The sequence below is a fragment of the Opisthocomus hoazin genome, chromosome 4 (assembly GCF_030867145.1).
Source record: "Opisthocomus hoazin isolate bOpiHoa1 chromosome 4, bOpiHoa1.hap1, whole genome shotgun sequence".
Classification (NCBI taxonomy): Eukaryota; Metazoa; Chordata; class Aves; order Opisthocomiformes; family Opisthocomidae; genus Opisthocomus; species Opisthocomus hoazin.
In genome coordinates, this window is record NC_134417.1 from 18,865,999 (window position 1) to 18,893,047 (window position 27,049).

The following is a 27,049-nucleotide window of genomic DNA, read 5'->3' on the forward strand; positions in this document are numbered from 1 at the left end:
CAGCGTCGCCACCTGGCCCGACCCTGCGGCAGCACCGGTGCCGAAGGGAAGCCCGTGGGACCACCCAAATACGCGATAGCGAGAAAAAGCGGGAGCAGAGAGGGGCGCAGAGCCAGCCGGGAGGAGGAGGAGGATCCTGGCGGGCAGCGAAGCCGCAGGCAGCCGTGCCCATCCAGTGGGAGCACGATCGAGCAAAGGAAACTCCATTAAAATTCTTATTGCCTTTATTCTGCCCATTGCCTCGCAGAGTCCTGCCGGCCAGCACGCACCCACGCACGCACGCACACACTCACGCACACTCAGGCACGCTGGGAGGCTCTCCCTCGGCTTGGAGGAACCGGGCTGCAGTGGATCCGCAGGGAAAAAAAGGTGAAGTTGAGTCTTTTGGCAGCAATCACAGCGTGTGTCAGGAGCGGGGCGGCTGCGCCGGCGGCACCCGCTCCTTCTGCATAAAAGAGGAGGCTGGGGGAGGCCGGGCCTCGGCCCCCGGCGCAGCCCCCGCCCCAGCCCTGCTCTCCGGCCCCTTGGGGGGAGCGCAGCTGCCGTGGTCCGGGGGCAGAGGGTCCCTGTGCAAACGTGCTGACGGCCTCGCTCTGCAGTCCAGAGCTGGCCAGGAGAACCAAGAGGGTAAGAGATGCGGAGCCGGGCGCCTGGTCCCCCTCCCTCCCCTTTCTGCTCCCTCTTATTGTTTTTCCAATATATCTCTTCTCTTTTTTTTTTTTCTTTCTTCTTTTTTTTTTTTCTTTTTTTCTTTTTTTTTTTTTTTTTTTTTGCCTAACTCCCTGCATAGTAAATCTCATGGGGTTCGGGTTCTGGCGTGCAAAGCCAAGAAAGGGAGCGAAGCCTTCCCTTTGGACATGTTCCAGTGCAGACCCTCGGGCGGAGGGGCCGCCAGGGCTGGAGGAGAGGAGTGATTGTCTGGGGCCGATGGCCCCGGCCCTGTCGCCGGCTCGGCCTGCCCCGGCTGCTTCCACGCGGTGACCAGAGATAGGGAAGGCTTCGGACGTGTCTGACGGACTCGGCGGACGGGTCAACAGTCTGTGGCCTCAGGGACGGGAGGGAAGTGAAGACTTAGGGGGGGAAACGGGGTGAAAAGAAATCCAAGAAGCAGAACAACTCTTCAAACCGATAAGCACCGAGACAGGGCGGGAAGCGGGATGTGCCGTCTCTGTCCCATAATCCATCTTCAATATGAAGATGCGTTGCTGCCTCGCCGCTCCAGGACACGGGACGAAAAGCTGGGCTCCCTCTCGGCACGAGTGCCTCTGACCTGGGGAGGGGCGGCCCGTCCCGACCCGTCCCAGGCGACCGTCCGAGGCAGAGGAGCGCCATGTGAAGGGGGAAACGGGAAGCCGGGCTGCACCGCAAACTGAACCTGGTTGGCAGGTTCCCTCGGTCCGTTCCAATGCAGAGTCCCCTGCGGTCAAACCTGCACCGGGAGCGTCTGGTTCATCTGCAGCCTCATGTCCTGAATGCTGCTCAGGATCTTCTTCTGGTGCCCTGCTAGCGTCACCCCTATCCTCAGCAGGTCTCTGCAAGGAGAAGGTGAAGACTCAGCCCCCAGCCAGCAGCAACACCAGCACATGGCCCTGCCACATCCAGCTGCTGCCAAGGGACCCGTCTTCATCACTGCGCTCTGCCAAGCTCCCGTGTCCCTCGAACACCACAGGGGACTGGATGCCAAATCCCAGACCTTAACCCACTTGGGAAAACCCCACGCACAGCTCCGCTCGCCAGATGCTCAGGCGGGATGAGCTGGCTGCCGGAGAGGCAAGGCACAACGCACTGCAGCCCCAGCCCTCTCCCTCCTCCGCAAGCAGGGACTTACTCCGCAGTCATCTGTGCCACCAGGTCGAAGGAGGCGAAGCCGGCATTGACAAAGTTCTCCTTGTACCGTCCCATTTTGATGGCATCTAGCCAGTCGCCCACGGTGGTAAAGGTGGTGTAATCCGGGACGGTGCGGTCCAGAAGCGGCTGGGAGATGCTAAAGGACAAGAGAGCCACAGGTCACAGGGAGCAGGGGACACAGAGGTGTAACTGGAAGCGGGGCAGATTTCTTATCCCTGCCCTCCCACCTCTCTTGTCCCAACCACCCCGGTGCTCCCCGGGCTTGGGGGAAGTCGTGGCTGGAGGCAGGGATGCCACTGACCCAGACTGGACGCTGGCGATGACTTTCAGGCTGGCGGCGTTGCGGATGAGCTTGTCCAGCGTGTTGACGATCTGTGCAAACTTGGGCCGCAGGTTGCGGTCCCGCACCCAGCAGTCCAGCATCAGCTGGTGCAGTGCTGTGGGGCAGTCCATGGGGGGTGGCAGGCGGTAATCTTGCTCCACTGCGTTGATCACCTGCGGAGAGACAAGCAGAGGCAGGCTGTGAGCCACCCAGGCCCCCACGCGTAGTCCACAGCTCCCCCCTCCCCAGGGAGCACTTACGTCCTGGTTGGACATGTCCCAGTAGGGTCGCTCCCCGTAGGACATCACTTCCCACATGACGATGCCGTAGCTCCATACGTCGCTGGCTGAAGTGAATTTGCGGTAGGCAATGGCCTCGGGAGCCGTCCACCTGATCGGGATCTTGCCCCCCTGCAGGGATACATGGTTCCGTTATTTAGCACATATCTGGGGTGTCTCCCCCCACCCCCAGATCGGTGGATCCCCCACGAGCGTCCCATACCAGGGAGCTGGTGTAGGTGGGGTCAGCCGGGTCATCCTCCAAAAAGCGAGAGAGCCCGAAGTCGGACACTTTGCAGACCAAGTTGCTGTTGACCAGGATGTTGCGGGCAGCCAGATCCCGGTGCACGTAGTTCATCTCCGAAAGGTACTTCATGCCGGCGGCGATGCCTCGCAGCATTCCCACCAGCTGAATGACTGTGAACTGCCCATCGTTCAGCTGCCAGAGCAGAGATCAGAGGAGTTTGCAACACCCCGGATGGATTGCGGAAGGATTCCCAATGTGCTAACACCACCTTCCTCCTCCCTAGGGCCACCCCTCCCTCCCTACCCCATGGTGCATACGCACAGCGTAGCCCTGGGGATGCCAGCACAACAGTGCAGAGGGATGGAGGAGGGCTTGGGGCTGCCACCCCGGCATGCTGCAGCCCCCAAGCACAGGGCAGGAGCGGATGGATGCTCACCCGGAGGAAGGAGTCGAGCGCGCAGTTCTCCATGAACTCTGTGATGATCATAACAGGGCGGCTCTTGGTCACCACCCCCTCCAGGTGGATGATGTTGGGGTGGTCGAACTGGCCCATGATGCTGGCCTCGCTCAGGAAGTCCCGCCGCTGCCGCTCTGTGTAGCCCACCTTCAGCGTCTTGATGGCCACGAAGATCTCGCGGCGGCCGGGCAGCTTCAGGCGCCCGCGACACACCTCGCCGAACTCCCCTGCGGTGGGGAAGGGGAGAAGGGGGTGGCACGGTGAGCCACGCGGCAGGGCGAGAGGCAGCGGTTGCAGCAGCTGCTGTGCCCAGCCCCGGGACTTGCCTGCTCCAATGACCTCCTCGATTTTGACGCAGGAGATGTCGATCTCTTTGGCGAATTCCCGGACGGCTTCGTTGGGGTCCTCGTAGGTGAAGGGGTCAATGTAGACCTTCATCCCAGGGGTGACTGCAAGGGCAGAGGAGTTGTCACCAGGAAAGATGCAGCGCAGGTGACAGATGCCAAGCCAGCTCAGCCAGCTGTCAGCCCGTCCCTCCTGGTCCCCGGCTAGTGAAGGCCACCCCTTTGCTCATGCACAGGGCAGGAATTTGGAGAGGGGAGGCAGAGCCCACCTGCTGGGCTCTCACACTCACCGTATTGCTGCAGCTTCTCCGTGTACTCGGGGTCCGTGCTGTTGCGCTGCTTCCTGCCCAAAGGAGACGAGAGGAGGTGTTCAGTAACCATCCCTTTCCTGATGGGGCAAAGACATTCACTGCCAGCTTCCAAATCCCAGCACAGCCAGCCTATGTCAGAGAGCTTCCCCCCCGGCAGCCTGCGAACAGAGCCATCCCTCTGCCCGAGGTGCGATGGGAGATGATGGCCTAGTTGTGCTGAGCGAGGACGGCAGGAGCCTGGGCAGAGCCCCAACTGGTGCTGGGGAAGCAGACGCACCACCCTCCCGCAGGACCCACGCTCTCATACCCACGCGCGGCAGGTCCAGTCCTTCGCTCAGACTGGAGCTGCCAGAGCTCTGCCCACAGGCAAGAGGGAAAGCTCCGGGCAGACACGAGCAACCCCCCAACCCAGCTCCGACCCCTCCTTCCCTGCAAAGACGGTACCTGAAGCAGACGATAGCGATGATCACCACAACGATGACGAAGAGCAGCCCCGCGGTGGCCGAACCCACGATCAGAGGTAGCTCCTGGAAAGCCTTGCCAGTGGAGCCTGGTGGAGGAGGAGGCAGGAATCAAAGTCAAGCTGTGAAAGGAGCCTGCAGGAGGGCTGTGGGATGGAGGCAGCCCAGTCCTGGTACCCACCATCCTCCGCAGTTGTCTGAAACTCCGTGGGGAGGCTGTAGCGGCCGTATCCAGCCACCGTGCGTGCCCGGACCTGCACCAAGTACCGAGCATTGGCCTTCAGCCCGTCCAGCCGCACCGAGTTCTTCTGGCTGGTGACCGTGTTGGCAATGCCATCACTCTGGCCTTGCTGTAGGGGAGACAGGTGGGTGTCACCTCTGCAAAGGGATCCCCCCTTCGCCGCCCCTCCATCCCCTGGGCACTGCATCTGCAGGTATCCCCTATGCTGGAAGGGTTGGAGCAGGGAAAGGCTGCTCTGCCTCCTGGCTTTACCTTCTCCGAGTACTTGATCTCATAGTCTAGAATGATGCCGTTGGGTCTCTCTGGGGGCGTCCAGGACAGCGTCATGCTGCTCCCAGTGCTGCTGTGCAGGTGCATCGTCGGCACGGCAGATGGGGCTGGGAAAGAGAGCAGGGGAGGAGTGAGCCATCTGTGCCAGGCTTCCCCCTCCACCATCCCGCATCGGTGTAGGGGGCTCTGCCTGGGACCTGCTCAGATAACCCCCGTGGAAAGGCACGGAAAACCTTTGAGACAGGCCTCCCGCAAGTCTCCATAGGGAGGTGCGATCTCACCATCTTGCAGTCAAGGCAATAAGGGACCAAGGGGAGTCTTGGAAATAGCACCGAGGCAACACTTCACGCCACGCCTAACTGCAAGCTGGTCTGGGGAAGGGCCCTGCCAGCCCAAACCGGGGCTCTTTTCCCTCCTCCGTTCACCAGGAGCTCTGTGCTCCACCCCACCGATGAGACCTGTGAAATCAGATCAGAGCGCAGCGGCTGGAGATTAGCAGCGCGCTGGAGCCGGGCCAGAGCGGGAGGAAGGAGGGAACGGCAGAGCAGTCGGCTGGCTGCGAAGGCTTGGGCTGGTGCTGAGCCTTCCCAGGCCCACAGGGGAGAAATCTCATTTCCTTCCTCCTCCCTTCACAGCAGGCACAACATCTCTGGGGTAGGTCTAGGAGATCCAGAGCTCTCTGGAGCATCTGCCAACCTTGCCCTTCTCTGCTTGCGCGCGTTCTGATCTCATCTCCTCCAGGGACACGCGTTAAAAGGAGAGGAGAATTTACCCAGGGGATCAGATGCAGGCGTGGAGAGCCAGTAACGTGGCAGCACAAAGGACTGCAGCCTCTGAGACTGTCAGCAAGAAATCCCTGCTCTCTGGCAGCTCCACTGACCTGCCTGGTTGGTGGTGATGTTGACAGAGGCAAAATGGGGAGGGTAAGGGCTCTTGTTGGAGATGCCATTCACAGCCTGGATCTCGAAGGTGTACTGGGTGTGGGCCATCAGGTTGCTGATGTAGATGCGACGCTCGGTGAGGCCGAGCTGGCGCGGCATGAACTCCACGTTGTCGTCGCAGCGGGTGCACAGGCGCCGCTCCACGCTGCACTTCTTGCAGATGACGTTGTAGAGCAGGTCATCCCGCCCACCCGTGTCCTGCGGCTCGCTCCACTCCAGCACCAGTGACGTCTCGTTCACGTTGGAGATGACGCTGCGGGGGGCAGAGGGGACGCCTGTGGGGGGAAGGTGGGGGTCAGGGACAGCATGCCCCCATGCCCGGCTCACCTCCGGCGTGGGCACAGCACACTCCCCCCTCCCCGGGCGTGGACCCCCGCCACCTCCACACCTCCCCTCCTCGCCCAGGGCAGGACTCACTGGTGCAGGCACTGTCTGCGGGGTCCGTGTCTGCGCGGAAAAAGCCGTTTCGACACGTGCAGACTGTTGCCGCTCCGGAGGTGGTCCGGCTGTTGGGAGGGCAGGGAGAGCAGGGACCTTCCCCCTGCTTAGACTTGAAGGTTCCCGGGCCACATGCTGGAGAAAGAGAAAGCAGACCTGAGTTACAAAGCGCACCCAGCAAACATCCACCGCCCCCCCCAAGGCTGGGCAGACCCTTCCTCGCCACCCTGCCAGAACTCTGATGGGCGGCTCGAGGACTACAGGCCACCCACAAGCCTTCCCACCGCTGCCAGCCGTGCCCAGGGACGCGGTGACCCTGGCCGGGCAGGGTGGGTGCGAGGGGGCTGCTGGCGTCCGCCGGCACAGCTCTGCCCGGAGATGCTGTGCTCCGGCAGCAGACCTGGCGCAGCCGGAGATGGGCAGAGCCTGTCACCACCAGCAGTGTGTGGATCAGGGCAGTTCCAGCCAGGAGAACACCGCCCCACTTCTGTTTCTTCACTGCACTTCCCAAGGGCTTTGCCACGTTCCCTTCCCCAGCTGGTTTCCGTGCCCAGCACCCTCCCACAGGGTCAGCGATCCGTTCTCTGGGGAAACACGGCTGGGAAGGAAAGGACCCCTCAGCCCTGCCCACAGCAGCCCCCGCCACCCCAAATGCCCAAAATGCAGCCGCTCAGCTCCTCCTCGGGCTCTTCAGCCACCCCTCAGCCCCGGGCAGCGGCACCTCCCGAGGCCAGCTCAAGTGGAGTGCTGAGCGAGATGAAAACATTCCTGCAGGTCCTTGACTAAAGAGCCGCTTCGGCATCGCTGTGCCGCCTCCTACTCCCGCTTCCGATCAGGGTCCTTCAAGGAGCCACAAGTCCTGGGATCCGGCCCGTCCGGCAGCGCGGGGCGTTTAGTCGTAACGAGGGGCAAGTGAAAGGATTAACGGCACTTGAGCCGAGGAGCAGAGCAGCCTCCAGAACCCGACCTGCACCTCGAAATAGCCTGATTTATCGCAGTGCTGCCCCGAGGACGGGGGAGCCGTGCTCTGCGTTCGCAGCCAGCCGAAGCAGCAAGGGACCCGCCGGCGTTGGCTCTGCTTTGGCATCACCACGTTTGCCACGGCCGGGGTGGCACCAGCACCGACGGCCCCGGTGGAGGGTGAATCCTCCTCGCTCGGCCGCGGCGAGGGCACGTAACCCTGCCGACAGCCCCGTCCCGCCTCCCACGCATCGCCCTGTAAACAGGAGGAGGTTTCCCGGTGCTTCACCGGGCTGCGGCAGGCGGAAGTTTCCTGCTATGAGGCATCTCCCGACACCCTCCGTGGAAGTTTTCCGGCTGGCTGCAGCCCCACGCGTGGGGCGTGGAGCGCTGCTGAGTCACACACTGCCCAGCCGGCCCCCCGGTTTGCCCAGCACTGAGCAGCCGCAGGGTAGAAGCCTCCCTCCATCGCGGTGCTGCTGGGCAGGGGGACGTGTGGGCACCCCGCTGCCGAGGAGGGGACCCACAGACCCATGGTCTCCGTCCCCCCTGACCGGCAGCAGCCGCTTCCTGCTCCTACGGCACGAGCCTTCCGGCAAGGAGACTCCTCTTCGGTCAGAATGGGACTGGCCACATGGCTCGACTCACTCCATCTCCTTGACCTGAGTTCACCCAGCCTCTGGGCCTTCCCTTGGGAAACGAAAGCTCAGCCCATCCCGACTGCGCAGGCTGGAGGGCAAAGGAACGCGCAGATCTGCTCCTCTGTGAGCGATGGAAGCCCCTGGTGAGCAGGTCCAGGGCTCCTGTCCCCCCAGCCCGGGCCACCCTCGCCACCATGAAACCCAAGGACGTGGACAGCAGATGCCCAGAGGTAGCGGAGCAGCCTCGGCACAGGCAAGACCCAGCCCGGCCGGAGTCCCGGGTGGCTCAGACTGGGCGGATGCAGATTCACGCGTAAGGAACCAGATTGCTGAGGAATGAGCGATGACTGAAACCTCTTGGACAGGAACGCTCTGGGCTCAGAAAGCTGCCAAACGTGCTCCGGTAATGGACAGGAGCCCAGATCCACCAGGGATAAAACCCCCTGAAATAACAGGATTGATGGGGGAGAGCAAAGCTGGAGCAACCAGGGCTCGTGTGCAGCTGCCAGCCCAAGCACGGTGCAGGGGATGTAGGAGGGATGATGGTGCTCGGCCTCCCGCACGCTCGGCACCCGCCGCGTGCTGCTCACGGAAGGGACAGTGTCTCCCACACGCCGGGACACGGGAGGGATGGGCAGAGCTGCCCTTGGGCAGCTACCTGCCACCCCGCACAAGTAAAGGATGAAGGCCCTTTCTCTGCACCCTCGTGCCACCCCGGCAGGAGGGGGACGAGCCACGTCCCAGCCCTGCTAAGCCGGGGAAGAATGGGAGAGAGACCAAGGCCCAGATGCACTCCAGCGTTCAAGTTTCCAACCCCGCTTCATAAATCAGAGCATAAAGACCTCAGTGGCAGCGTGACAGCTCTCAGCCGCCACGTTTGAAGGCTGCAACCGAGCTGAAAGTTGATCCCGGGTCCCCGGTGGATAAGCCGCTGTGTCATCTCTTCTCTGCAAGAAACTGCCTGTACAACAACCACTGTCTTGGCCAGCACGCCGGGGAATTAGCCTGGGAGCTCCGGAGCGGGAACGCGAGTCCCTCCAGCCGGAGCCGGGCTCCCCTCTCCCCACCAAGAGGTTTGCATAAGCACTTTTCCTGCTGAAGTGTCTTTAAATAAAATACCAACCCTGAACCTCCGCACACAGATCACATCTCCTGGTGCCGAGCTGCGGTCACCTCTGGGGAGAACATGACAGTCACTGACAGCCACGGGATAACAGGTCAGGGAATCGAAGCGGAGCTCCCCCGGCTGAAAAGGAGCTGCTGGTTTGATGGGAGGGAGACGCAGCCTGGCCTGACAGGAGGGGATTTATGTGGGGAGTAACGCAGCCCCAGGGCTGCTGCCCAACTGCCCCTGCACCCTCTGTGGGGCATCGTGCAGCGTGGCACCCACCGGCCATCCCTACGGGATGTCCATCACTCGCCCACCGCCAGGCCAGACCCTGCCTCGCAGAGCCGCAGGGCTGGGGGAAGAGGGGGGCAACTCTTCCTGAATACAATCCCCACCCTGGCAAACAAAGTCCAAGGGAGGGAGCTGAAAAAAAACCCCACGGAAATAAAACCCTTCTGGCAGCAGCAGAGAGCAGTGACTCACGCCGCAGGCAGCCTCCATGACTGCATGGGATGCGGGCGAGCAGCTACGAACCCCGTGCGCATCCCCAAAACTTCGGGGTCACCCCCCTCGGGAAAGGGAGGGAGCGATAGCCCACGGCACACCGGGAAATGCCAGCCCCAAACTACCCTGTTTCAGGTCTCGACGGCTTTCCCACCCACGCGATGCCGTTCCAGCCTGGGCAGCATCCTTCCAGCTATTTCTCTCCCCATAGGACTGAAGCAGAACGCCTCGCTTCAGCCTAGATAAATTAAACCGATCACATCCCTTTGTCCAGCAACCCTGTAATTTCTTTAAAGGCAGCAATCGAGTTTGCCTGGGACGATCTGTGCTTTATGAACCTGCACGGCTCGCTCCCTCCCCGCTTTCGTAAGCGGCTGCAGATGGATTGGAGCCGTGGCAGCAACAGCCTGGCTACAGCCGAGGCAGTAACTCTCTTTTTAAGTCTCTCTTAAAAGGCACTTGATTTTTCTTTTAAAAAAAGGAATCACCCTTTGGGTGGAAATATTTCACGTTAGCGCAGTCCAAAAGCAAGCGGAGTAAATTTGAAGGGGAGAGAAGGAAAGAGCCCTCGGGGTTTGAACAGTGGCATCCAAGGAACCGGCGGGAAATCAAAAATTTTTTTTTTTTTTTTTTTTTTTTTTGATAAGCAAAGCCGCTTCTCGAGCCACAGCGGGTCACCGGCAGGACGGCAGGGGCAGATTTCCTCGACCGTGCTACAAGCAACCCATTGTGGAGGTGCCCGGCTGTAAAGCGGCCGCTCGCCCTGCCTGGCCGCCAAGCTGCCTTTGATCTGGGAGCCCGGGCAATTAATCGCCGGCAGTTTCACTTCCTGGGTTTCATGCAGCAAGCCCGTGTTGCAATGCAAAGCTGCAAACAGTTGGCAAGTGCAATGCTTGCTTGGCATTTTTTTTTTTCCCTTATTTAATTTGGGGTGATGCTTCCATTAGTCACTGATTGCAAGGGAAATTTATTTTTGCAAAAATCCAGGTTTTGGCCGCAGCCTGACCTGCTATCGCCTACGGACTGCGCCCAAACAGACAGTGCCTGCTGCCAGCAGAAAAGGGACATCAAAAAGGTGGAGAAACGGGCCCGAGGAGCGCGCGGTGTCACACCGCACACGTTCTCCATGGGTGCTTCTACAGTCTGGGTGTCCATCGACCGCACCACCCAGCCTCAGTCCCCCTCCTGAGCGGGGCAGAGGCTCTGGGGGCACCGTGGCCCCTCTCCAGGACCCCCCCATGGGCCATGCAAGGAGGGAGCTTGCTGCTAGCTCCCTGGCACGGAAGCCAGCCAGACCCCAAACCTCTCTGTCTTTGGGTGAAGCCAGCAGTGTGAGGGGTGTGAACCCCGGCGAACCCGGTGCGGGGAGCACATGCCCAGGGGAATTTTCAGGGAGGTGCCGCACGTTGAGCTGCTCTGTGCTGGGAGCCCCGCGCCGCTGGAAGGGGACTCCTACCACCTGCCTGTGCGACGTGGGGACCACCTCGACCCCAAATCCCCCCAATTACCTGGGTGCTTGCACACGGAAAGGAGAAGGGTGAGGGGAAAGGCTGAAATCTGGGGTGCGAGAGGCCAAAGGCAGCACACCCCTCCCTGCGGAGGCATGCAGGAGCCTTCGTCCCCCTCCCCAGCCAGCAGCTCCTCTTCCTCCGGGGAGAGCTGCCTCTGCAGCAATGCGTGGCAGGGAGCGTGTGGGAAGCGGCACAACCCCCAGAAGGGCCGTGTGCTAATTAAATAAAGATAATGAGGCTGAGAATGAGATGCCAAATCAACGCTGTGGCAACTCAGGACTAGAGCGCCAGATACCAGCCTGGTGTATCGCACTACAAAGCATGCCAAAGAAACTGCCTTCAGCCGGGCGGGATGAGCCCTCGGCTCCCGAGGGACCGGGACACAAGCTGCATTGTAACAGGTCTGAATGCGAGGTCTAATCCTGGCTCTGGATGGAGATAAAGAGAAGGAGGGGGAGATCTTCAAAGGCCACTGAAAGTCTGGGGAAAGGGGCAGATTTACAACAGGGCTTATCCCATCTAAGCGGTAACTGGCTATTGTTATTTATTAAAATGCCATCTGGCGCTCCGGAGCGCTCCTCGCCCGTGCGGGGAAGCCTCGGCGGGCTCCCCGGGGCGGGAGCGCCGAGAGCCTTCTCAGCGGTGCCGGGCTGTCGAAACACGGTACGGGAACATCCAGCCGAAGGGAGCTGCGGCTCCGGGTTCTCCCAGCCCTTCTTCAGCTGTTTCCACTTAAAACACACCATCATATGGCGGAAAATCTGACGGTACAAGCGCAGCGCAACTTTCCCAGAGAAACGTGAGGACCCCGCTGCTTCTGCCCGGCGAGAGGGCAGGCTGCCGGATGGAGACGCGCCCGCGGCTCGGCGCGGCTTCCCTGCGTGCTGGGGAAGGAGCCGAGGCTTGCAGGGGAGAAATAAAGGCTCTGGGAGAGCCGCTGCGAGGGCGTCTGCCCGGCTGGGGGGATGTGGAGAGAGGACCTCGCCCCAGGCCCGACCCAAGGAGCCCTTGGTCCTGCCTCGGATGCCCCTGCCCAGCACGGCCTGGGTGCTGGCTGGAAACGGTGTCACCTTGTGCCCAAACCCCACTGGGAAAGAGCAGACACCCCGTATGGTCCAAGGTCTCCCAGCCTACGTAAGAAGGACACCAGCTCGCCAGGAGCCAGGACCCCAGCACACGCTTCTAAGCGTGGGCTCCTTGCCCAGCGATGGATGCCTGGCACCGGTGTCTGTCTGCCCAAGAGGAGCCAGATCGGCTGCTCGCAAGGCTGATGCAGGGGGCTGGGCCACAAGCAGCCCGCTCCCAAAGTCCGGGCTGCGCTGGCACCGACAGCGCTGGAGGCTCCAGACCCTCAGCAGAGCCACGGCCCCGTGGAGGCTGAGCTCTCCCGACCAGCCGCAGCGGCACGGCTGACGGCTACCCTGCTCCCAGCGCCAGAGGAGAGGCCGGCCTGGCCCGAGTCCCACGTCACGGGCCGTCCCAAATCGCATCGCCCCTGCCAAGAGCAAAGGGCCGGCGCCAAGCATCCCGTCATTGGTGAGCACGAGGCATCCAGCGCTGGGGTCCCAGCCAGCATCCCGCTCCCTGCGCAAAGCCTCCAGCCAAGGAGAACAGCGACCTTCTGCCCTAAACCTGAGCCACCCCGGGGCAGGGACCCGCGTGCCGGAGACAGCTTCCGAGGACAAACTCACCCCAAGGAAAAACAACATCCACCTGGGTAGACTTTTCCTTATCAACACGCCCAATCTAAGGGTGAAACAACAACACCAAAGCTGTCGCGGGAGAGCACGGCAGCTGCAGGACCCACAAAAGGCCACCCTGCCACCCAGGGCGGCTCTCCATCCCCCCCATCTCCATGTGCTCTTCCCTCCCCTCCGAGCACGGACCGGGAGCTCCGGCTCCCTGCCTTCGCGCTGCTCCCCACCCTTCCCGACGCAAGCCCTCAGCGCTGGCAGGGGGAGCGAGCATCCGCACGGCTTCTCCCGCAGCCAGCGCAGCGGGGCCCCGCTCACTGCCGGCGTTTCCAAGCGCCTCCGCACACGCAGCGTGAAATCACGCTTGCCAGGAACGACTGCTGGCCCCAGCCACGAGCACCGTGGGAGGGAGAGAGGGGAGGTGCTGGACACGGCAGCAAGGGCCACAGGGAGGCTTTGGTAACGTGCTGGACCCCTGCTGAAGGCCATGCCTCGATCTGCGGCTCCTGGTGAGGAGATGCATCCCACAGCTAACCAGCATGTCACAGCAGACACCGCGCCAGTCCAGACCACCACGGCTTTAAGGCTTCCAGATGCCAAGTCAATCTGCAGACGGGTCCTCCGAGATACCACCCTGCTTCCCCAAGCCTCCAAAACCAGACCGAGCTCAGTGCAAAACCGCCTGCTCCACATCAACGCGTCCGCGGGGACAAGAGCCACGGTCACGTCACCACGCGCGTACCTTGGCACTGGGTATCCTTCATGGCGGGCTCGTATCCGGCGGCACACGTGCATGCTCCCACGGGTACCATCCACTCGCCGTCACCGTTGCAGTACAGCTTCAGGGGGACAGACACCTCCACCGCGTTGGGGATGCAGGTGCCCGGTGCGATGACCAGAGAAGTGGGCTCAGCCCCCGTTAAAGTCTCCGGGAAGATAGCAAAGCCAGCAATGGTGTTGGAGCATTTCTTGTAGAAAGCCCGGACGGAGATGAGGGACATGCAGGCTCCCAGGTCCTGGAAGGCCAAGTAAAAGCCGTTCTTGGAGAGAGGGCCAAAGCTGCGCACCTTGGTGTTCACGCGGCCAGACTCCAGCTTGGAGAAGCTCTCGTCCGGGGCAATTGTATCCACTTTGATATAGGGGTTCTCCATCCAGAAAGGGCTGTTCGCAGAGGCAGAATCCGTATCCGACTCGTAATAGAAGAGGTTGAAGGTCTCTTTGCAGGAGCCAGGGATGTTGGGGATGCTGTTGCAGTCCCGCACAGTGAACTTCAGCTCCACGTAGACGCGCTGGACGTCCTGGCGCTGGATGAACTTGGTGCGAAGCCAGTTGTTCTGGCTGGCCTCCCGCACGTTGCACACCTGGTACGTGCGGATGGGGTTCATGGCCTCGTCGTAACCACTGACTTCTTCCCACTGCGAGCAAGAGGGGAGCGGGTTAGGACCCCCAGCCGGGGAGATTGGTGCCGTGGACACATCACGAATGGCACAGGGCGGGGGGGACTGGGCATCAGTCAATGGGGAAGAGCAGCAGCTGCACCTCCACCCGTCCCAACCCTCCCGGTCATCAAGGTGACTAAGAGTGACCCGGGCCAGGGACCATGGCGCTCCTGCTCCACCGGCACGGAGTCGGGAGGAGACGGTTTCACGAGGCGAGAGGATAAGCAGGGGAGGGAAGGGGGAAGACGCAGCCAGCTCTACAAAGGTGCCAGCGAGCAGCCCCGATTCCTGTGGGGCTGGGGCCAGCAGTGCCATTCGGTGAGCTGGACTGGAGCTGGCTCCAGACTTACCCCTGTCTCCGGATGAGTTGTCCATGCCAACTCAGAGGTCACCCACTTCGTGTCCATCAGGGTCTCTGGAGAGAGAGGGAGGAGAGAAAGAAGTAATTGGAGACGGAGGCCAAGATTAGAGGGAAAAAAAACCAGGAGGAGTGGGGGTGAGGAGAGCCGAGCCTGACATTTCTGTGGAAAACAGCAACTTGGGGGGTGAGACGTGGTGGGAGGAGGGGAGAGCGGCGCAGACAGACTCCAGATTTCTCTCCTCCCGTCAGGAGAACAGGAAGAGCGAGGCGTCCCCGGAGAGCCGCGCCGGAGCAGGGAAGCGGCAGGACAAGGAGCTGGCCAGGTGGCGAGGGGGGACGGGGACCGGCGGCTGCCGCCCCCGGCCACCGGCACGGCCAGCGCGGGGGGTGCCCGAGGAGGGAGACCAGCCCCCCCGGCTTTGGCAGGGCGCGTATTTACTGTGGCTGGGGTTGAAAGGGCCCGTTCCCATGACAGGGTGGTGCGGGCCAGGCAGGTTTATCCAGAGGAGGAGGGACTGGCAGGCTGCTCTCCCAGAGACGCCCCACATCACTCATTTTACAAGAGGGGAGAAGAATTTGACCGTCTGGCCAACATTCCTGGAGCAGACTACAAGACAAACCACCCCGGCAGCATTCCCCAAACAGCCCCAGCCCCAGCCTTGGGGGAGCGAGACGCTTGTCTGGGAAGAGCTGCAATTGCAGGCAGCTGTCGCTAATCCCGGGCAGAGCCGCACGGCTCCGCGCAAGCACCGCGCGCGAAACGCGAGGACGGAGAACGACGACGAGCTCCGGGGCCGGTGCCAGGGGCCCCTCTGCGGGCTGCTGGCTCTGCGACCCCTGCTCCGGGGACGGCCCCGTAGGCAAGGGAGTGGAAACGCCAGAGCTGGGCAACAGCCTCCTGCCGACCCCAGTGTGCTCAGAGGACCCCGAACGGGGCCCAGGGCCAGCTCCAAAACACCACCCTGCTGGGGGCATCCCCCTCCCCGGCTCCAGGCATGGCCCCATCACAGACCTGGCACAACTTCCCAGGGGCTGACCACCCATCCGTCTGTCCATCCCTCAGCCCACACAGGGCAGGGAGCCATGGCTCTCCAGCGCCCAGAGCTGGGAGCTGATCGCTCTCACGGCTGGGGCCCAGGACATGTCGGGGCAGCTCAGCTCAGCCCCAGCAGTGAGAGGCAGTTTCAGCTTCTTTCCTTCCACCCTGGGAAAACCACGGGCTAACCCGGACAGGGAGGAAGCGTGAAGGAGGAAGGAAACATTCACGCGTCGCGGGGTTTTGGATGAAGCCTGGCTGGAGGTATCCACCATCCTCCCGTGTCCCACCCCGGGGAGACCCACCAGCAGCTCCTGAGCCAGCACCTTCAGATGGGCCGGGAGCACGGGCTGCGAGAGCCACCGCGGCACAGATAAACAAGCACATCTGGGGACATGTGGGCTCTACGACCCGCCCCGCTGTTTGCCAGGATCCCAGCCCGGCCAATGAGCCTGCCACTCGCGTGGAGTAAACACGAACGCAGTCCCATCATGGGCTGGTGGCACCGGCAGCAGATACGGCACCGGGGACAGAGTGAAGAAACCCGTCATGGTGCCAGCTCCCCAGCCGGGAGAGGGTCAGGGGGGCAGCACCTACAACAGGGAGGACAAACCGACACCAGCTCTTGTTTGTGAACAGGAGGAGCGCAGAACTGGTTACTGGGTAGGGGTTATTCGCTGTTTCTCAAAAACACAAGCTAAGGCCCTCAGCCAGGTGGGTGACGCAGGGGGACTCGGGCACCAGGAGGGTCAGGGCACAGGACGGGGCTGGACACTCATGGGGCAGCCCCTGCCTGGTCCCAAAGGATCCCAGGGGATGCAGCAAACCGCCATCCCTCTCCCATCCCCTTCTCCACAGCATCAGCTACTGACCGCTGCCCGGAGCACGGCTCCGCACGACCACGAGACCTCCGGGAGATGCTGCTGCGTTCCCCAGACCCCCGCACTGGGGTGGCTCCCCGGGAAGGCAGCTGGTCGCGGAGCAGGGCAGCTCGTACCTCTCCGAGCGACAGGCCCCGCACGCCGGCTGCCCTAATAAGGGTACGGGGGTGCCGCACCAGGGCCCAGGCATGCCGCGCTGGCGGCAAAGCAGAGCCAAGAGCGTGCTCGGCACCGACAGTGTGCCGGGCTGCCAAGTCCCAGCGCAGAGACCCTGCACGGGTCCGGCCGGCGACAGGCTCGCTCCGGCGCACAGCCGGGTGGGTGTTTCTGTGGGAGGAGCGGGGAAGGGATGCCCAGTGCGCTCCGGTGCGGACGAGCGGCCGCGGCAGTGAGTCAGGCCGGGGAGATGGGGATCGGGGTGGCAGGGTGTGCCCGCGGGCAGGGCGGCACAGGGATCCCACGGCCAGGCCGGACCTGACCGTGTGGGCATCCCCGCTCCTGGGGCGGGAGGCAGCTTCACTCCCCAAACCTGACCAGGGTGTGCGGGAACTGCCCCGCACCCCAGCAGCCCCCACGCAGGCAGCCTTCACCACGCTGTCCCAGCCCCAGGACGGGGCACCCGGGCACCCGTCCCCTCCGGCAGCACCCTTCCCCACGAGTGCCGGCCGGGGCAGAGATGTGGCTCGGATGGGAGGCTCGCTGCCTGCATCCTAATTTGGCAGCGTCTGCCATCTGACCGGGAGAGGAGGGGAAAAAACCCGACAGAGCCAAGCCAGCCGCTGGCGCGAGAGCCGCGTAAACCACACAGAGAGAGCGGGGAGGGGAAATAATAAAAACAAAATCACTGAGCGATTCAGCTAAGGAAAGGGGCCGGGCGCGGAGGGCAGCGGGGTTTTCCTGCAGCCGCGGGAGCGAGTGGGGCCAGTGGAGCTCCCCAGCCCCTCACAGCCCACCACTGTGAAGGTCACGGGCGGACAGCCCGGCAGGCTGCCGCACTGCACGGTCCCCGGGCCGGCGGCAGCACGCTGAGCCGAGCCGGCCGCAGCCGAGCTGCAGGAACCGCTCTCTGCCCTTCAAGCTGCCGCAGAGATCTCACAGTGGCCTGGCACCGAACTCGTGTCCTTCCGCCAGCAAACACCAGGGCACGCTACGCACTGGCCCCCCGTGAAAGGGAGACGGGCAGGCACTGGGTTTCAGGGGTTCAGGAGCAGCCGGCCGCTCTCTCTGTCCGGCACACAGTGCCAGAGCTGGGCTCGGAGGCGGCACCAGCGGATTCCTGGCTCAGGTCAGGTTTGCAGGTGCTTTGGAGGGACGTGAACAGCGTCAGGGCTGGCCGAGCAGTGAGTCAAAGCCACCTCAATCCCGCACACCACAGCGAGAGCCTGGTCCCATTAGTCAATGGGAAATTGGCTCCCAATTTCGCCAGCTTGGGGAAGTCACCCTCAGGCTTGCTTTATCAGTGTCCACAGCGCTGGCGAGTTGTCGTCTCCTTACCTCCAGCTGGGCAAAGGCAAGGGATGCAGCAGGAGCCTCGCTACGCTCCGCAAGCACAGCAGGCAATGGTCAGCCCCACACAACAGCAGCATTTCCACGGCAGAGTGGGATCCCAGGGCAGCGAAAGAGCCTCACTCCCCGGGCAGGGCTCTCAGCATCACTCTGGCTGCCTCCTCCCTGCCCTGCAAAAATCTCCTCCCAGGCGTGCCCCAAGCTGCAAAGACCAGGGGTCCCCTGCCAGCAGCCCTCCCGTTGCCTCTGCAGAGTCCCCAGCAGTTCGCTGCATGTTTGAAGCCCTGGCGAGGACCCATCTGGAGCTGGGGACCTCTTCCTCCCCGTGCAGGGGCTCAGGAATGCGGCGTGCACGGTCTGAGGCCAGCAAAAACGTTTGAACTCCCCCCCTAAGAGGCCCAGAGAGCCTGTCTCGCACTGCTGAGCGGCAGACGTGCGCGGCGGCGATGCCTGAGCCAGAAAGGAGGGGGGGAAACAAAATTCTTTCAAGATGAAGCCGCTGGGGAAGACTCAGTCGTCTCCACCAACCGGCTCCGATTTGAACGCTCTCGCCTTTGAACATGGGGACTGCCGGCTTTTATCAGGATGCGCTGGCAAGCTGGGATGCCAGCTCCTCGCCCTGACGAGGAGACGGCAGCTCGCGCAAGTCCAGAGCATCCTGGAAGCAGGCAAGGGAGGAAAGTTAGTAAAGACGCCCACGCAGCCTTGCCGCAAACAGAGGAACCTGTTCTGTGACGTGCCCGTGCTCTCTGGGAGCCACGCAGACCACGGCACCATGTCAGTAGGAGCCCGGCGCGGGGCGAGTGGCCTGGCCATATGCAGACAGCACCGATGGCTGAGCCATTTGCCCCAGGACACGGCTCGGCTTCCACCGCGGCGGCTGCTCATGGTGGTGCTGGATGCCTTTCCCCCTTGCTGCCATGCCGTGCTTCCCTGGTAGGAAAAGCAGCTTGTCCAGGGGTGCACTTTCGATCTTGGTGACTCCCTGCCAGTCAAAAAGCCACCAAAAGGGGCATCTCCCCGCATATTTTAATTTCCTCCTCAGTTTTGGAGATCATTATGGCAGGAGCGAGCGGCCTTGCGCGTTCCCCATTCAAGCACCTATCGGTACAATTAATCCCAGCACCGTTCCGAGCAGCGGCACAAAGGGCCTTTGGTGTAAGGTCCTTTATCTGGGAACAAAGAGCTGCCTGTGGGAGAGAACCTGAGGTTGCACTTTTCCCGCTGACGAGCGTTTCGCGGACACAAAAGCCGAGCCACACAGAGCGCCCTGCGCGCGCGCGCGTCAGGTCTGGGAGACCCCGCGACGATGCGTCTTCCCCGATCCCCCCTCCTCCTCCGTCCTTCCCCCTCCGACCCCAGCTGAACCCCACAGCCGTCCTCCTCCCGGGCAGGGGATGGCCCCGCTCCGGGGCCAGGGGGCTGTGAGGGGAAAGCCCAAGGCAGAGGACGCGTTCCATGGCCGGGGCACCCCACAGACGGCGGCTTCGCAGCCACCCTGTGCACAGGAGGTGATGACGTGCCGGGAGGTTTCGGCACTTGTCAGCCCCTCGCACCCGAGCTGTGCTGCGGGGAAAGGGAGGCTCTTGCTGATGGTGCCGGGCGAGCAGCAAGGAAGGCTGCGGCCGGGGAGGAAGGCTGGCAGCAGGCAGGGCACCCAGGGCGGAGGAGCCGGGCAGGGGTTCGGGAGCTGGGTGAAGCCGCCGGCAAGCTGCACAGCCCACAAGCCCGTCCTCTCCCAGGAACCCCCTTCCCTCCTGAGGACCCCCCTGAGCACCAGGGGCCATGCTGGGCCCCAGCTGCCCTCCCGGGCGGGCAGTCCAGGCCCATGGCAGAGCGGCTGAGCCCACGGGAAGGGCTGGAGCGCTCCCTATGGCTGCCCATGCCGGGAGGGTGCGGGGAGGCCGCCGGAGCTGGGCCCCCAGCCCGGCCCTCTCCGGGGGACGCGGGGGCTCGGTCCACCCATGCCCACCAACACGCGCCTGCCCTGGGCCCAGCCAGCGACTCGCCAAGAACTGGGAACAAAGGGAAGAGAGGAGGGGGAAAGGGGAATAAAAAAAATGGTGCCTGTATCACAGCTGTGGCCCTTCGTGCCAAGGGCGCTTGGCCCATCATCAAAGGGGATCGGATTTGCTGAGGCAAATGATGACACATCCACTTCAAGCGGGGCAGGTTCTGCCTGCTGCTGGAGGCGAGCCACCGGAGCGAAGAAGTACTGTGGGCACTTAATAATAGACTCATTATTTCTGCATTATGGCAGGGCCCAGAGGCCCCAACTGAGATTAAGGCCCCTTTGTACGCACCACACACGCACGCAGCAGGGCAGGCAGCCCCTGTCCCAGAGAGCCCGGCCAGCGACGGGCAGCACCCGCGGTCCCGCCACCACCGCCGGCGCCAGCCCTGCTCGCACCAGAGTGAGAGATGCCAGTTCCAAGGAAGCATCCTCCATTTCCCAATCCCACACCTGCACCAGGGCGTAACGACCTCACACGGGGAGATGGCCCCGTGGCTCCAAGCCATCAGCCAGACACATCACCCTCGCGGTCCCCCCACCCGACCCCAGCGCCCTGTGCCCTCCGGACGGGCCAGACCCAGCTCCCGGCTGACCGGGAGCTGCCTGGCACGCAGGAGGAGGCGGACGGAGCACTCCCTCCCTCGCCGCCCACCCGCCGGTTGCTAACGGGCTGGAGAGGGTTTTCCGGCCGCGTGCTCCTCGCCAGGAGCTGTTTCCTGACGGCTGCGAGACAGACTGAAGCATGTGAGAGAGGACAGGTGCCAGCTCTGCGAAAAGCAGATCAAGTGGCTGCGCCCGGGATGCGGGGAGGGACGGGCGCTCGTTTCCTCCTGGTCACGCACCGGGTCGAGCCGGGGAGGGCAGATTTCTGCCATTTTGCAAGCAGGGCCATGCCAAGCCAGGCTCCAGCGCCTGCTGGCACCCACCCCTGAAGCGCAGTTCTTGGAGGCCGGTGCTTTTGCAGGACAGCAGGCTCCTGCCCCGCGATCGCATGCCAAGGACATGTGCAGTGCGCTGCCCGAGCCCTGCCAGGTCCCGCAGAAAGGCCGTACTGACGCCGGGAGGGGACGCGAGCCAGCTGCCCGAGTCCAGCCCTGCACTGCAATTATCGTTCTATTAATACCGCGGGGATTTCGGATGTCAGAGCCCCACGTGCCATGCCGAGGTCAGCTCGGCTGGGGAAGAGCTGCCATCCCTGCCCACGTGGTGGATGCGCCCCGGTGCTCGCTGCTTCGCCTCGCTCAGGGGGGAAAAACACTTCTGCTTTGCCAGGCGATGGACAGACCCCACGGACATCCTCGGATCTGCCTGCTGCCAGACACCCTGCCAGCCTTAAAACGACTGCTGCCCGCTCGGGACGGGCACGTCCCTGCCCGGCCCAGGGGAAGGGGCTGCCCGCTGCAGCTCCCCGCCATGGGCTCCCCTGGGACAATGTGACCAGCCGTGCCAGGCGGGCAGGAGCTCTGCGGGCCAGCAAGCAGGAGAGATTTATAGGTCGCCGGCCCCACAAGGAATGGCCACGCAGCCACCCTCCGCTGCCACTGAAACAACTCATCCGATCGGGAGACACCGGGATGTAGGCAGCAAATCAGCCCGCAAAGCCGCCTTCGTTTCCAGGCCCTGCCACGATGGGGACGCTCCCGCCGCTGCCCTCCGCAGCCCCATCGCCCCGTGGCTTCACGGGGCCACCGAGCTGGACTGGCATGGATGGATGGATGGACGGATGGATGGATGGAGAGCCCCAGAGCCCCCGAGGGAAGGAAGGGAACGCGGTCGGTGCTGCAGGCCTGCCTCCGCAGGGCAACCATTTGCGGCAGGCTGAGATCCAAAAGGTCCTTCTCCCTCCTCCAGCTCCATTTTTTTTTTTCCAGGTTGTACTTTTGGAAAGAGCCCAGGGAAGGAGTAATGACATTTCGAAAAAAAACCCCAAGAATCCACCCCCTCCCCAAAAAAGGTTGCTCGCTGCACATCCAAAGGTTCACCCCACAGACGGGGCGGCTCGGCTGCCAAGCTCCATCCCACCCCGGCAGAGCGGAGCGGGAGTTTCTGCCAAGATCTCCCTCCTCTCTCCTGCCTGGGGCAGTTACCCAAATCTCCGCGCTGCTCTCCGCTCGCTTCCTCGGCTCTCCTCGAGCGCCGAGCCCATCTGGAACTGCTTAAACCCAAATATCAACCCCCCCACCCCCCTTCCCCGCCTCCCCCACCCCCAAAGTCAGATTCTTCCAGAGTTAAAACAAGCACAGAGTCAGGAGGGGGTGCCGGGCCGGGCTGACTCGCTCCTTCATTTCAGTTTAATTTCTGGGGAACGAGAATAAATCTGTTCCTGGCGATCGTTCAAGCCCTGCACATTTTTCTCATTAATAAAAAAAGGCCTTGGATCGCACGCCGTGTGTGCGTGCGCGCCCGTCGAGCACCCCTTCCCTGCCCTGCTTGTCCTGCGGGGTCCCTCCCGCACCCCAGCCCTCACCGGGCACCCCAAGGGACAAGCAGGACCGGTCGGGGGGGGGGCCCGCTGTCCCCTCCCTGGGACAGGGACGGGTTTCGGCAGCCCCGCGCAACGGCCACACCTCGGAGTGGAACAGGGAGGCTCAAATCCCCCTGCAGCTGCCGGCGGGCACGAATGCCCCGGGGAGCGCTCCCCAGGGAGGGGGTGTCCCTGCTGTCCCCCCCTCCGGCACCGCAGCGCCCGCGGGGCCCCGGGGCATTCCTGGGGAGGGGGCTGAGAAACAGGTGTTTGTCAACAGCTCCCGCCACACGTGTGAGAAAGGCCAGGCCCCGGCAGCGCGGGGCTTAGCGATGGGCAAAAATAAAATAAAGAGACACCCCCCACCCCCCCAAGCCCGGGACCCCCGGCCGGCACGTGCTGGCACGCGCACAGAGAGCGGCCATGGGGCCAGCGCCGGGCCCTGCCGCCGAGCTCCTGCTGCTTCCCAAGATGGCTCCCTCTCCTCTTCAGAGGGGCGGCCACGCACAGCCGGCTCTGGGCCTTGCTCCCTCCCGCCTCGGGGAGCGCAGGCCGGGGGGCTCGGCTGCATGGAGGGGGAAGCGGGTGCTCAGGGGAGGGCTGCAGCCCCCCTGGAAACGGTGGCCCTGCAGGAAGGGGACGCGGCCCTGCTCTCGGGCTCGGCCCCAGCAGGCCTCGACGGCCATGCTGAGGGCAAGGCCCCGCTCTCGGGCTTGGCCTCCAGAGGCCTCCACGGCCACGCCGAGGGCGAGGCGATGCCGAAGCCCCAGCATGGAGGACGAGGCCTTGCCAGGAGCCAGGCCCGGCCCTGCGTGGGCAGGGCGCCCACCCGCCCCACAAAATGGCTCCCCGTCAGGCTCCCCGCGGAGTCTGCACTCTGCGAGGGGACGGCCCGCACCCCGCCACCAGCCCCGCCCCAGCCTGAGTGCAGGACTGGTTTTTTGAGCGACAACAACAACAACAAAAAATAACACAACAAAAAACCCAAACACGAATTCAAACAGGACCGTCCCAGCCGGGTGGGAGCGCCGCTGTGAAAGGCTGCCTGGCCTTCGTGATGGCAGCCCATCCCCAGGGGCACGGGGCTCAGCCTGGCTCCCGGTGAGGGGCTCCGTGGCCATGGAGGGACAGCCCCGTCCCCGCCGTCCCCCAAACGCTGCGCTCGGGAACACACCCGTCGCAGAAGCGACGCCAACTCATCACGGCTCCAACCCCGGGGAAGCACGGGGCGATGGCAGCCGCCGGCTCCACCGCAGCCCAGGAGACAGCCCCCCTTTCCCGGGGGTCTCCGGCACCCACCCCGCCGCCTCCGCCAGCCAGGAACGGGGATCCCGACCCCGGGGCCGCCCCGGTACCCTTCCCCCAGCGCGGCTCCCAGGCCGAGACGCTTAATCCCGACAAACCAGTTTGACTCAGCACAACAGGAACAGCTACAATTTTAAAAACATGCGAGTCTGTGATTCAGATTGCTCGGGCTGCTTTAATTAAACGCCAAGCTCCCCTGCTCCAGTGGCAGCAGCAAACGGCTCACGGAAAGAAAATGCAACAAACTGGTTTCTCCAAATATCTCCCGCAGTAAGTCATCACAACAAAACAAGGAGTTTCGGTTCATTCCTTAAAAACCAGAGGCCGCTATTCCCAATCGTGAGGGCTGAGCGGGCACGGCCCCGCAGCCGCAGCCTCGCCGGCCGAGCCGTACGCCGGGGGAGACACGCCGGGCTGCCAACAGACCCCGGTGCCGCGAGTTTTCGCTCTGCCCGGCTCTCCGCATGCTCCGCTCGACACAAAGGAAAGCCCTTCTCCTCCCCGCCTCGGGAGCACGGACGGGGCGGGCTTCCTCCAGCGGAGCTTTTTGCCAGGAATGGGCGATTTAATGAACCCAGCGAGCACGGCAGAGCCCCACGGCCCGCGTCCCCTCGCAGCCCTACCCCAAGCATCAATAAAACAACAGGGCTAACTTCCCCCCATCACCCTGCCGAGAAACGTGCCATTTCAGCGAAAAGTAATCAAACGGAAAGCAGATCTCCCTGCCAAGAAAATACCTGGCGGTTCCAGTCCAGGGGTCAATTAAGCAGGGGCTCGCCGGTGCGGAGAGGAGCGTGGTCAGCCTGCGTAACGCCCGGCGGGGGTCTGGGCGCTGAGAACAGGCAGAGCCCAGATGAGGAAAATCCCCCTTGAAATCCTCCTCCTTCGGGGCAGTTCAGGTATTTTGCTAGAGCCCGAGTTGGCTTGGGGCTCTGCGCAGCAACGCGATGCCTCTGCACGGGGGTTTGTGGGGGAGCACATGGGAAACCCCGACTTTAAAGGGAGCTCTGTGCCCGGCGAGGCTGCTCGGGGCAGAGCGGGTCCCGGCCCCAGCCCACCCGCAGCCCCGGGGCGACAGGCAGAGCGAGCCTGCAGCCATCCACGCTCCCTCGCCCAGGGCCTTTCGAAGCCTGGGGTTCTATCCCCGGACCGTCAGCAAGGGCCTCCAACGCAGCACTGTCCCTGCACCATTCCGCTGCCTCCGCTCCCCACAGCCCCGCCAGGACAAACTCCTCGGCTCCGACCCCCGTGCCGGAGAAAGGATCCGCTGTTGCCCCCGGATAGAGCATTCCTTCTGCAGCCGGCCCGGGGACTGCTGAACCGGAGAAGAAAAACACATTGTGACTTCAAACAGACCCAGCGCGCTTACAGGATCTGGAGAGAAACCATTTTCTCCTCGGCAGCACAAAGCCCTCACTGAGCTGCTGCTGAGCGCGGCTTTTCCCCTCCACCCCCGTGGGGCCTTGTAAAGAAATCCAACTCCCCGCCATCCCCCCGGGAATGGGCAGCGCCGTCCGGCCCCGGCCGCCAGCCCAGCCCGTCGTCCCCTCAGAGGGGACAGCAAGGTGGCCGGGTCCGGGGACTGCTCACAGCCGTTGCCGTCCGCAAGACGTGTGTGCAGATTTATGGCCACGCCAGATTTATGACCAGCACTAAAATACCCGAACGAACGCGCACGCTGGATTTACAGTAACCGCCCGAACGCGCTGGTTGCTGTCAGGAAGCAGCGTCGTGAGCGGCCAGAAATGCCCAGCGCAGCAGAAGGTGCGGGAGCTCGCTGACCCTGACGCGAGCGACGGCTTCCCAACGCTGGGCAAGGCAGAAATCTCTCCCGGCCCAGCCGCAACTTTCCCTCCAGCTCGGATAGGGGGAAGCAAAAAAACCCAAGAAAATCCTAAGGGAATCAGGGTCAGCCCCAAAAATGCTGGGCGGCTGCCAGTCAGCCAGCCCCGAAGCAGTCCCACAGGGCTGGCACCCAGCTGGGCCCGCAGCTCCTTGGGCGGTGTGTCCGGCCGCAGACCCCTCCGCACGCTCAGGAAGCGGGGAAAACCCAGCGACTCCGCAGCAGGAGCTGTTTATTTTCTCTCCGTCCGGCGCTCTGCACCGCTCCATCCCCAGACGGCGGCGGGGCAGAGGCCGGAGCTCCCTGCCACTCCGGGGACCGACGGGACAGTCCCCGGGCGACGCGCCCCGCTGCTGCCGGCCCCCACGCCGGCTTTCCCCCCCGGTTCCCAAACCGCTGACGGGAAGTGGGTTGCGAGGGGCTGCCCGCAGGCGTGGGGCCCTGCCCGGCTCCCTGCCCACGGCTGCACCCCCCTGCACCCCTCCAGCAGGCAGGGCTCTGCCCGACGGTCCCCGGGACGGCGCTCAGAGCCTCCAGCCCCAGAGAAATGGGTGCAGGGGGGCTTCTCCCTTCCCCTCCAGCCACGGGGGTTCCGCTCAGCCCGGGGCTCACGGAGCGAGCAGGCCCACGGCTCCGTTTCCTACGGCGCACAAAAGAGGAGAAGGAGGATTTTTCTGGTTTTTTTCGCCCTTCTTTAAAGCCGGGAAAATAAGATATCGCAGGGAGAGCGGGTGAAAAGAAACACGGGCGACACGCACCCTCCCAAACTTTCCACAAAGTCCAGAGGCGGAGCAGACGCGTCCCCCCCGGGGAAGGGCTCCTGCCCACCGGTACCCCCGGTGCCGCACCCCGGGCCGCCGGAGCACCACCCGGCCACCGAGCACGCAAACTCCCCCCCGCGCGGAGGCACCGGGGGCCCCTCTCCGCCCGGGGCTTCCCCCCACCCAGCCCGCTCCCGCAGCGGGTTCGGTTACCGGACACCGGAGCCTCACCGCCCCCGGCGCTCCCGGACGGAGCCGCCGAGACAAAACCCCCCCCCAGTCCCCCTCCTCCCCGGTGTGACCCGCCCCGCCCGCCCCGGGACCCGCCGGTCCCCCGGCGGGGCCAGAAGCCGCTTCTCTCGCTCCAAGCCGGGGGAGGGACGGAGCCTGTCCCGGCACACCGACACTCCTCCGACGGCCCCGCCGCCAGCTTCCGCCGAAAACAAATGTTCATTTTCCAGCCCTCCCGGTCGCGGCGAAAAGCCCCGGAACGGAGCCTCCAACGAGGCGCCGCTCCCCGCCAGCAGCCGCCGGCCGCGCCGGGCTCGGTTCCATGGGGCGTTGACTCTGAAACCTACTGAGGGCGGCTGGGAGCGGGGCTGGGGAGCGCTGCGGCGGCTGGCCAGCTCCCCGCGGGGATGTCCGCGGCGCGACGAGCCGAGCCAGCGGCGGACGCCGACTGGGCCCGCTGAGGCCGGGGACACCGCGGAGGGTGCGTGCGTGTGCGCGGTCGCCCGGGCCCCGGTGCGGCAGGGGGTGGAGGGTGTAGGGGGGGGCACGCCCGCCCCGTACTCACCCTCCAGGGCGCGGCGGCCGCCGGGGAGCAGCAGGAGCAGCAGGAGGGGGAGCAGCGGCGGCGGGGG

The 27,049-nt window shown here is 63.8% G+C and overlaps 1 protein-coding gene across 2 annotated transcripts; it reads right to left on the reverse strand.

Annotated features, from left to right (window-relative positions):
* Window positions 1-784: 784 nt before the first annotated feature.
* On the reverse strand, window positions 785-27,049 carry EPHB3 (EPH receptor B3). Of its 2 annotated transcripts, none has more exons than XM_075418232.1 (16): window positions 26,983-27,049; window positions 14,366-14,430; window positions 13,319-13,991; window positions 6,138-6,293; window positions 5,660-5,995; window positions 4,762-4,886; window positions 4,450-4,618; window positions 4,252-4,357; window positions 3,787-3,839; window positions 3,479-3,601; window positions 3,132-3,379; window positions 2,672-2,887; window positions 2,431-2,580; window positions 2,150-2,343; window positions 1,829-1,984; window positions 785-1,532 (listed from the first exon to the last, which is right to left on the reverse strand). In XM_075418232.1, the coding sequence occupies exons 2-16, from the start codon at window positions 14,420-14,422 to the stop codon at window positions 1,424-1,426; spliced, it is 2,871 nt and encodes a 956-aa protein (XP_075274347.1). In that variant the 5' UTR covers window positions 14,423-14,430; window positions 26,983-27,049; the 3' UTR covers window positions 785-1,423. The 2 variants fall into 2 exon arrangements, with proteins under 2 accessions (XP_075274347.1, XP_075274346.1); XM_075418231.1 differs by having other exon boundaries at window positions 3,787-3,884.